Raw genomic sequence first — 11,186 nt, forward strand, 5'->3', positions numbered from 1 at the left:
AGCTGTTGGCGGAGACACCGAAACTGGGAGATGGCGGCAACGACGACGGGACGGGGCAGAAGATGGCCAATGTGCCACCGACTAGCGGGGCAGGGGAGAATAGGCGTGCGTCCGCTTTGTGTCAGTGCCGACGCAAATCAGGCTCAAAATTGACTTGGTAATGGATCAACAGACGAACGAAAAACGAACGCACGTTCATTTGGATCGACGCATTGAGCGGACTTTTCTATCCGCGACGATCTAAACAGACACATACGAACGAAATGGGTCGGCGCGTAGGAGTTGCTTTAAAATCAGGGGCCGTTTGATAATTGGCTTAGAGAATGCTGTTTCATAATTGCCATGTGAGTAGGGATACAAATAGACGGCGTCCGGCATGTTCGTGAACAGAAAATTTACTAAACAAATTTTGCATCGCTCAGCTGCTTGGTTGGCCATCAGATCTCGGCTCAATCGTTGACCGGCACACGGTACAACAGAGCTAGAACGGCGGGAAGCACAATTCTTTCTTCCTCTTTTTGTTTTGTTTATTATCATACGGCGGGGAGCAGAGGGTTATCGGGAGCATCTCCGTGCCATTCCCCGATGCTCCGCCGTCGCCCATCTCCATCTTCCAAATGATGCTGCCCGCTCGCGCGCCTGCTCCACTGCCATAGCCGCCCGCCGCGCCATCCCTGATTCCTTGCCGTGTCGTTTCGCCCGTCAGATGGACCCTGGGTCCGAGGTCTCGTTCGAGTTCGTGCCGGTGATCCGGCAGTACAGGAGCGGCCGCGTCGAGCGCCTGCTCCCCGTGGACGCCGTCCCGCCCTCCGTCGACGCCGCCACCGGAGTCGCCTCCAGGGACGTCGTCTTCGACCCGGCCACCGGCGTGTGGGCCCGCCTCTACCTCCCCGCGCGCCCTCCCGACGGCGCGGGCGACAGGCTCCCCATCATGGTGTACCTCCACGGCGGCGGCCTCGTCGGCGGCTCGGCCGCGGACGCACCCGAGCACGCGTTCCTCAACCGCCTGTGCGCCCGCGCGCGCGTCCTCGGCGTGTCCGTCGAGTACCGCCTCGCGCCGGAGCACCCCGTCCCGGCCTGCTACGACGACGCGTGGGCCGCGCTCCGGTGGGCCGCCGAGGGCGCCGAACCGTGGCTCCGGGACCGCGGCGACCGCGCGCGGATGTTCGTGGTCGGGTACAGCGCCGGCGGCAACGTCGCCCACAACGTGGCGCTCCGCGCCGGCGAGGAGGCCGACGCGCTCCCCCGCGGCGCCCGGGTCAGGGGGCTCGGGCTCCTGCATCCCTACTTCCTCTCGGCCGAGAAGGCCGACGGCGAGCACTCGTGGCTGAGGGGCAAGCTGGAGGAGCTGTGGCCGTTCGCGTGCGGCGGCCGCACCGCCGGGCTGGACGACCCGCGGGTCAACCCGGTGGCCGACGGGGCGCCGAGCTTGCGGCGGCTCGGCTGCGACCGCGCCCTCGTCTGCCTCGCCGAGGACGAGCTGCGGCTCCGAGGCAAGGCGTACCACGACGGGTTGCTGGGGAGCGGGTGGGCGGAGGGCGACGCCGAGCTGCTCGACTCCGTCGGCGAGGACCACCAGTTCTTCCTCCGGGAGCCCCCGAGCGCGACGGCGCTGGTTCTCTTGGACCGGCTGGCCGCGCTCCTCGGCGCCGGCGCGAACCAGCACTAGACCAGACGTCAGGTGCTGGCACTAGTGCGTTTGGTGTTGTACTAGTACTCTGTTCTACTCTGTGTGTATCTGGATTTTGGAATTTTATGCGTCTGGTGTGTGGACTAAGATTGATAAGATAGTTTTATCTTAAATCTTACATATCATTTAGAGATAATAAAAAAAATCTACAATGAATTATATCTTAGCCTTATCTTTAATAACTAGCCATTTCTTAAAACATGGTGAGACAAATTGTGCTAAGAGATTATCTCTTTTTTATGATTTCTCTCTCCTTCATCTCATCATTTATCCTAAGATAGCATCATTGTACATGCCTAAGTCATAGCAACTGTGAATCATTTTACTGAAGCAACTGCAACTCCCCACAACGGTTCTCGCCCCCGTCTCTCCTGGACGATATCGAGGCGAGCGGTTCCTGTTCCTACGCCGCTGGCTCCCCTTCCCTCCGTCAGTCGCTCTGGCTCCGGCGGCAGGACGGGGAAGCCCGGTTCCTTCTCTCTATTTGTCTAGGTGTATGATTGGTTCGTCGGGTGTCAGTGCTCGGTTGGTGACGATGTCGTTGTCGCGAATGAAAGTTTCTGGGCCACTGCCTCGCTGGCGCTCTACGACGCATCGAGGAGCCGTGGATTTGTTCCCAGGAAAGGTCTTCAAGATGCCGGAGGGCGGGGGAGGTCTTGTTGGGGCTCCTGTTTCTTTGGCTTTGTCCGTCACGTAGGTTGTTCCTCCATCGCCCATCGCCAACGCGGAGTCGGAAGTGTTTGTGTTGGAGGTGGCTACCGCTGAGGCGCTGGTCTCGTCAGAGAGATGGTGCAGGAAGAGTTTTTTCGGCGACGAAAAATGGTTGGCGGTTCTGGAGCCTCTCGGCCACATCCCTGCTCGAGAATTTCAGAGTCGTGGTCCAAGTGGGGTGGAGATTTTCTCTGGCCGACCACCCACAGAGAAGTGTGGTGACGGTCGTGGTGGACTTACAACGCAACTGCCATGGCTTTCTCTTGAATCTTGACTAAATGGAGGCCATTTCTTCTCCTTTCCGGCGGATAATTGGGCGAGGGCGGTGGTCGAAGTTTTTGGTCATTTTGTTGGTGGCTACAGGGATGAAGAGGAATTTTCTGCAAATCTCATATGTTGCGAGTGTTTCCTATACTTTCTCTTTGGATTACTCCAGAGAAATGTCATATTTGCTGAAATTTGTTTATGTTACTAATATAAATGTGGTACTTCTATTAAACTGCGAATAATTTTGATCTTGTTAACTAAATCTATCCACATACTTTCTCAACAAGAAAAGTCCACACACTCGCACAACATAAGCCGTATGATGTTTTTATTGCCAAAATTTGTGCAACAATGTCATACTAACGTCGGATGCTTCATGCATTTAAGAGCTTTCAACAACAATGCATAAACATCACACGTCTGCCAACAATAGCATCGCACGTTTCGTGGGTGATTAGGCAAGTTGGAGGCCTGAACTGCCTTTTGCCACAACCACTCAGAACACAGGTTACGTGTGAGGCGAGGGAACTCGCCATTTTTTGCCGAAATGATCTGGCACCGAATATACATTATATACTCTCCGTCTCAAAAATAAGTACGTATCTCACATCTGGTATAACTTTGTGCTAGAGTTAGTATAAAGTTGAGATACTTATTTTGGGACAAGGGGTACAATACTGCAATTTAGCTTAGGATGATGGATTTATTTCACTTTATGAGGGTGCTCATTTGGAGGATGGCAGCAGGAAGATTAACTTACACTGTATATACAACATATGAATATATCCACCTGATGATAAAAATAAAAGCTATAGGCAAAGCCAAGAAAAATCAATAGAAAGCTCAGCAAATCGGCCAGACAAAGGCTTGCGTCGAGAAAAGCTTGCAAAAACGTCTTATATTATGAGACAGAGGGAGTAGGTATGAAAGAACCACATCAACATGTGAAAGAACAAATATTTCCATAAATAACAGTCCAGAATCTGGATACGACATGTACATAACGCGATGTATAGCTTGCAAAAATGTCTTATATTCTGAAACAGAGGGAGTAGGTTCATCAACATGTGAGAGAACAAATATTTCCATAAATAACGTCCAGAATCTGGATACAACATACATAGTGTGATGTAACAACAGACAGGTTGCCATATGCACACGGAACGGGCACATGAGGAAAGATAACAGCAAGAAAATATAGCTTATCCGGTAATACAACAAGAGACCAACACATGACTGATGAGAGCTGTTTCGATCATTCTGGGGCAAGCAAACATGGCACACGGCAGCATAGAGCCAAGTTGCTGCATTACTCCTCGTTGACGGTTTCGGCATCAGATACTGCCTCACCGTCCAAGTGCCAGGGCTCAAGATCTTCGGAATCATCGTCCTCGTGCCGACACCACTCGCCGGATGTGTCCCGGTATGGTGTCCCCAGTTCCTCGCTGCCACATGCTAGACGCAAGAAAGGGCGGGTTAGAACCAGGGCGTCGACCATGATCCTGTTCAAGCTGCCTTTTAGCCCGAGCCATCGCAGTCTTGGGAAGAGTGGTTTCTTAAACCACTTCATTGCAAGTAATGTGATCCCACCGCAGTCGTAGAGATCCAGCAGCTGCAAGGTGCTGCCGCAAGTTACCCCCTTGAATTGCATGGATGCAAGAGCCTTGACAGAAGCATCCCCTATTTCTGGATTCTCTCGCAGCCGCAGCTCAGTAAGAGGAGTTCGGGTCCGCACTATCACCATGATAGCGTCGTCGGTGAGACTTGGGATTCTTGAGAGATCCAATGCATGTAGGCTCTCTTTAACAGAACCAGCAAACAGCAAGGGTATGCAATCATTTGTTAGCTTATAGCAGCCCCTCAGAGATAATGAAGCTAGCGGGCATACTCCAACGCCCAGATACTCCATTGCTTGATTAGTGATCATGGTTCCATCCAACACCAATTTCCGCAGCCTGGGAAGGCAGCTCAGAGCTCTTACAGCTTCATCACCCAGACTCTTGCAATCTTTAAGATCCAAAACATTGAGACCCTTGTTGAATGACAGCCTCTCAATCCCAGCATCAGTTAGTAGAGTACACCATCTCAGACTCACATGTGTTAGGCAAAGGGAGGTGGCAACAATGTCATGGAAAACAAGATCAGTGAGATGGCTTCCATTAGTCACCTTAAGCTTATGAAGACCTGGACAAGAGTGTATGATAGCCCTAAACCCGGTGTCCGTTACACGGGAGAAACCACCAAGACAGATACTCTCCAGATTTGTGCACTTCTCGGACATTAGCAGAATTCCCAGGTCATTTACATGGCGGAAAGACGTGTATATGAACTCCTGGCTTCTAATTAGAGATAAATGCTTCAACTTACCCTTCGGATTGATCTGCTGAAGGCCAGCATCTGTGAGATCTGTTGCAGTTGCAGATTCAGGTTCCATAATTGGTGAATCCTGAAGGTCCAGATGTGTCAATAATGGAAGTGCTGTTGATATGGACCCAATCAAATGGTCGGTGATGAACTCAACTGTGAGGCGCAACTTCTGAAGGCTAGGAAAAAAGACAGGTGCCTTGACATAACCAATGCGTTGTCGCGACTCAATAGCCACAGCCAGAAGTGCAAGTAACATTTGCAATGGAATAAAACCCATTTCAAGAGAGGACAGGCCTTCAGAAGCAGATGACCACACATGGCTGAAACTGGGGTTATCGAACTTTGAGAGATCAAATGCCAAGCGGAGAGTCTGCAAATAAAAAGTATGTAAGTTGTCAGTTCAATTACATACCGATAAAGGTACTCCAATCTCAAAGTAAATCACACAACTGTTTAAGCATAAACTCTCAAGGCCTCAGCATTGACTTCAGCTAGTGTGTTGTATATTAGTCAGAAGATCATGCAATGTAAGTCAATTAGAAGTTGATAGCAATAGCATCATTCACTATTAAATGCTCCAAAATGGGCCTGCACGGTGCTGTTCAGTCAAAGGAGATGATGATTGTACAAAATCAAATCTGAGATCAAACCGACCCGGACCTACCTCCAAACTGGAACATCCATCGAGCAACGCCTTCAGATCAGAGAATGTCATGGCCAAGCCCCTCCGATCAGCAAGTGAGTTCAGAGACAGCACCCTGCATCCAAGCAAAAGAAGAGATACTTATTTCTGAAGGTCAACTTCACACTGCACAACAGAGCCAAACATAATTTGCCATACACAAGCGATTTGTGATATGCATACAGGGGCGTGTGCAGCGGGGTTAATACCTGAGATCCGGGCAGGTGGCGCTGAGCTCGCGGAGCAGGCGGCCGCTGATGTTGTTGCAGTTGCGGAGGGTGAGCTCGTGCAGGCCGGGGCGGGCGAGGCAGTCGACGGCGTCGTCGTCGAGCCGCGCGGCGTCCAGCCGGAGGCTCCGCAGGGCCGGGTTGCGCGGCAGCAGCGGGCGGAGCAGGTTGTGCGTCAGCACCACCTCCTGGTCCAGCCAACATGCACACAAACACGAGACGTAAGTCAGTCAGCCGCGGTCGGACGGTCGGCGGTGGCGACGGGATGCGCGGAGGCGAAGGCACTGACGAGGAGGTGGAAGGCGGGGAGGAAGGAGAGGGCGTGGGAGGCGCAGGAGCGGAAGCAGCGGCAGACGGCGGAGGCGAGGAGGAGGGAGCGGACGTCGAGGCGGGAGAGGATGGTGGCGACGACGGCGGCCGGGAGCGCGGCGTCCATCGCCGGCGGCGGCTCGGGGGCCGGATCGTCGATCGGATCTGGCGCGGACATGCCGGTGGTGGATGGTACTCTGGTGCTGCTGGGAGAGCGGACGGACATGGGCGGGTTTTGAGCCAGAGCAGAGAGCCGTCGCTGCTTCGCGGAAGCTTCCTTCCGGATCACATGGGCCCACGCGCCGCTTGCTGCGCTGCGGCGGCTGTCTTGTGGGGCCGGAGAGCGGTGACCACGCCGTATTTGGGTTTTCTCAGGAAAAAGACGTTCATCACCTCCAGCTCCAAGTACATGAATGATGTAAAGAAAAACGGGTTGGCTATTTCTAAGAGTAATCACGACCCAAATAGACGCGCGCTTTATCCGCTTTTCGTTCATTTGGGTCAGCCAGACTCTCAAATGGGTCGGCTTGACCGTCCAACAAGGAGATGGACCCAAATGTGCCGGTGTAGAAAAAAAATCGCAGAAATAAACATAATTAAACATAAGTGACCGGTCAACTGCTGGCCAAAGTCCACTTAAACTTAATTAAAATTAATTAAAACATAAAAAAAATACTGCGCTCGCACGCTGTCCTAGACATCATTGGCCTTTTCCTTACCCTTGACACTGCTGATGTCGAAGAGGCCTATTGCTTGCTAGGGTTTGGTGTCACTAGCGAGGAAGCACGAGGGGGTGGTGGGGGCTAGATGTGGACGGAAGTGGATGACGCCGCCCCCCACCGCACGTATGGTTAAAAAAGGACGCTTCAACTGGCTGACTAGTGAGCCCGCTATTGGTGGTCGTCATAAATTAGACAACGGGCGGTAGTTAGGTGGCCTACAAGTGGAGACGCGGCGGAAGCCGAGGAGACGCGCGGCGCGTCCGCTTCGCGTCCGCGCCGATGCATTCCAGGCGCAATTTTGGGCCGAAAATGGGTCGGCGCGGACGCCAGGCTGACGAGATTTGGGTTTGTGTCGGCGCGTTGGGCCTCCATTTTTGTCTGCGTCGACCCAAACGGACGCATGTGGACAAAATGGGTCGCTCCATTGAAGTTGCTCTAAGTTGCCTGAGAATTTAGCATGGGTCGTACCATTTTGACAACGTCCCAGTTGACCATGGCGTACTCGGTGAGGTCTTGTGGAACGAGCAAGAGTGTTGTTTGTCTGACGATGATGGCCAAGGGCGGCAAAGGCGAGGAGAAGGCAGAAGGCATCTAGGCGGGAAAGGAGATGGATTGCGAGGAGGAAGATAAACATTGCTCGGAACAGGACCGTTGGATTGACATCCTACGGTTCGGATATAATCGACTAAAGTTGATATAGTTTTTTGAGTCGTGTGATGTTTAGGCGGTCCCAAAGAAAGAAAACATTCATAGCCGGCTCATGTGCCATGCATTGGGCTTTCTATTATGGTGCTTGGGAATTTGGGCAATTGGGCATCCATTTTGGTTTCCAACATGCACAATATTGATCCAAAATCTTCAAATTACTTGCATTCCTCCTACCAGCAGGCATAAAAATCAAAGAATCTTCACCAACTACTAGATGAGACATCGATTGACATCCCTATAAACATCGATTCCCTCTTGTTCTCCTCTTCTTACTGCTGCAACTAGATCATTGATGGCATGCAGTGTTTGTTGGGAACGCAATAATTTCAAAAAAAAAATCTATGCACACGCAAGATCTATCTAGGTGATGCATAGCAACGAGAGGGGAGAGTCTTGTCTACGTATCCTTGTAGACCGTAAGCGGAAGCTTTATGATAACGCGGTTGATGTAGTCGTACGTCTTCACGATCCGACCGATCGTAATACCGAAAGTATGGCACCTCCGCGATTTGCACATGTTCAGCTCGGTGACGTCCCACGAACTCTCGATCCAGCTGAGTGTTGACGGAGAGCTTCATCAGCACGACGGCGTGATGACAGTGATGATGATGCTACCGGCGCAGGGCTTCGCGTAAGCACTACGACGATATGACCGTTGTGGATTATGATGGAGGGGGCACCGCACACGGCTAAGACAATGATCAACTTGTGTGTCTATGGGGTGCCCCTCCCCCGTATATAAAGGAGTGGAGGAGGGGGGAGGGCCAGCCCTCTATGGCGCGCCCTAGGGGAGTCCTACTCCCACCGGGAGTAGGATTCCTCCCTTCCAAGTAGTAGGAGTAGGACAGAAGGAAGGGGAGGAGAGGGGAAAGGAAAGGGGGGGGGGGCACCCAATTCGGATTGGGCTAGGGGGGGCGCCTCCCACCTTTTCCCTTCCTCTCCTCAATTCCAATAAGGCCCATATACTCCCCGGGGGGTTCCGATAACCTCCCGGTACTCCGGAAAATGCCTGAACTCATCCGGAACCATTTCGATGTCCAAACATAGGCTTCCGATATATCGATCGTTATGTCTCGACCATTTTGAGATTCCTTGTCATGTCCGTGATCATATCTGGGACTCCGAACTACCTTCGGTACATCAAAACACATAAACTCATAATATCGATCGTCACCGAACATTAAGCGTGCGAACCCTACGGGTTCGAGAACTATGTAGACATGACCGAGACTCATCTCAGGTCAATAACCAATAGCAGAACCTGGATGCTCATATTGGTTCCTACATATTCTACGAAGATCTTTATCGGTCAAACCGCACAACAACATTCGTTGTTCCCTTTGTCATCGGTATGTTACTTACCCGAGATTCAATCGTCGGTATCTCAATACCTAGTTCAATCTCGTTACCGGCAAGTCTCTTTACTCGTTCCGTAATGCATTATACCGCAACTAACTCATTAGTCACATTGCTTGCAAGGCTTGTAGTGATGTGAATTACCGAGAGGGCCCAGAGATACCTCTTTGATACTCGGAGTGACAAATCCTAATCTCGATCTAGGCCAACTCAATAAACACCATCGGAGACACCTGCAGAGCATCTTTATAGTCACCCAGTTATGTTGTGATGTTTGATAGCACACTAAGTGTTCCTCCGGTATTCGGGAGTTGCATGATCTCATAGTCATAGGAACATGTATAAGTAATGGAGAAAGCAATAACAACAAACTAAACGATCATTGTGCTAAGCTAACGGATGGGTCAAGTCAATCACATCATTCTCTAATGATGTAATCCCGTTAATCAAATGACAACTCATGTCTATGGTCAGGAAACATAACCATCATTGATTCAACGAGCTAGTCAAGTAGAGACATACTAGTGACACTCTGTTTGTCTATGTATTCACACATGTACTAAGTTCCCGGTTAATACAATTCTAGCATGAATAATAAACGTTTATCATGATATAAGGAAATATAAATAACAACTTTATTATTGTCTCTAGGGCATATTCCCTTCAGTCTCCCACTTGCACTAGAGTCAATAATCTAGATTACATTGTAATGATTCTAACACCCATGGAGTCTTGGTGCTGATCATGTTTTGCTCATGAGAGAGGCTTCGTCAACAGGTCTGCAACATTCAGATCCGTATGTATCTTGCAAATCTCTATGTCTCCCTCCTTGACTTGATCGCGGATAGAATTAAAGCGTCTCTTGATGTGCTTGGTTCTTTTGTGAAATCTGGATTCCTTTGCCAAGGCAATTGCACCAGTATTGTCACAAAATATTTTCATTGGATCCTATGCACTAGGTATTACACCTAGATCGGATATGAACTCCTTCATTTGTTGCTTCCTAAGCAGCTATGTACTCCGCTTCACACGTAGATCCCGCCACGACGCTCTGCTTGGAACTGCACTAACTGACAGCTCCACCATTTAATAAAAATATGTATCCAGTTTGTGACTTAGAGTCTCCGGATCAGTGTCAAAGCTTGCATCGACGTAACCATTTACGACGAGCTCTTTGTCACCTCCATAAACGAGAAACATATCCTCAGTCCTTTTTAGGTATTTCAGGATGTTCTTGACCGCTGTCCAGTGATCCACTCCTGGATTACTTTGGTACCTCCATGCTAAACTAATAGCAAGGTACACATCAGGTCTGGTACACAACATTGCATACATGATAAAACCTATGGCTGAAGCATAGGGAATGAATTTCATTTTCTCTCTATCTTTTGCAGTGGTCGGGCATTGAGTCTAGCTCAACTTCACACCTTGTAACACAGGCAATAACCCTTTCTTTGATTGATCCATTTTGAACTCATTCAAAACTTTATCAAGGTGTGTGCTTTGTGAAAGTCCAATTAAGCGTCTTGATCTATCTCTATAGATCTTGATGCCCAATATATAAGCAGCTTCACTGAGGTCTTTCATTGAAAAATTCATATTCAAGTATCCTTTTATGCTATTCAGAAATTCAGTATCATTTTCGATCAACAATAAGTCATCTACATATAATATCAGAAATGCTACAGAGCTCCCACTCACTTTCTTGTAAATACAGGCTTCGCCAAAAGTCTGTATAAAACCATATGCTTTGATCACACTATCAAAGCGTATATTCCAACTCCGAGAGGCTTGCACTAGTCCATAAATGGATCGCTGGAGCTTGCACACTCTGTTAGCATCTTTTGGATCGACAAAACCTTCTGGTTGCATCATATACAACTCTTCTTTAAGATATCCATTAAGGAATGCAGTTTTGACATCCATTTGCCAAATTTCATAATCATAAAATGCGGTAATTGCTAACATGATTCGGACGGACTTAAGAATCGCTACGGGTGAGAAGGTCTCATCGTAGTCAACTCCTTGAACTTGTTGAAAACCTTTTGCAACAAGTCGAGCTTTCTAGACAGTAACATTACCGTCAGCGTCAGTTTTTTTCTTGAAGATCCATTTATTCCCTATGGCCTGCCGATCATTGGGCAAGT

General features: G+C 49.8%; 2 protein-coding genes across 3 annotated transcripts; one reads left to right on the forward strand and one right to left on the reverse strand.

Annotated features, from left to right (window-relative positions):
* Window positions 1–293: 293 nt before the first annotated feature.
* LOC123108323 (probable carboxylesterase 2) lies at window positions 294–1,856 on the forward strand. Its single transcript, XM_044530141.1, has one exon. It carries the CDS (start codon window positions 707–709, stop codon window positions 1,667–1,669), a length of 963 nt encoding a protein of 320 aa, XP_044386076.1. The 5' UTR covers window positions 294–706; the 3' UTR covers window positions 1,670–1,856.
* A 1,878-nt stretch (window positions 1,857–3,734) lies between these two features.
* Window positions 3,735–6,504, reverse strand: LOC123105846 (F-box/LRR-repeat protein 10). Of its 2 annotated transcripts, XM_044528006.1 has the most exons (5): window positions 6,234–6,504; window positions 5,927–6,132; window positions 5,700–5,793; window positions 5,190–5,405; window positions 3,735–5,114 (listed from the first exon to the last, which is right to left on the reverse strand). In XM_044528006.1, exons 1-5 carry the CDS (start codon window positions 6,477–6,479, stop codon window positions 3,978–3,980), a joined length of 1,899 nt encoding a protein of 632 aa, XP_044383941.1. In that variant the 5' UTR covers window positions 6,480–6,504; the 3' UTR covers window positions 3,735–3,977. The 2 variants fall into 2 exon arrangements, with proteins under 2 accessions (XP_044383941.1, XP_044383940.1); XM_044528005.1 differs by having other exon boundaries at window positions 3,735–5,405; window positions 6,234–6,503.
* Between the last annotated feature and the right edge of the window lie 4,682 nt (window positions 6,505–11,186).

Source organism: Triticum aestivum, chromosome 5A (assembly GCF_018294505.1).
Source record: "Triticum aestivum cultivar Chinese Spring chromosome 5A, IWGSC CS RefSeq v2.1, whole genome shotgun sequence".
NCBI lineage: Eukaryota > Viridiplantae > Streptophyta > Magnoliopsida > Poales > Poaceae > Triticum > Triticum aestivum.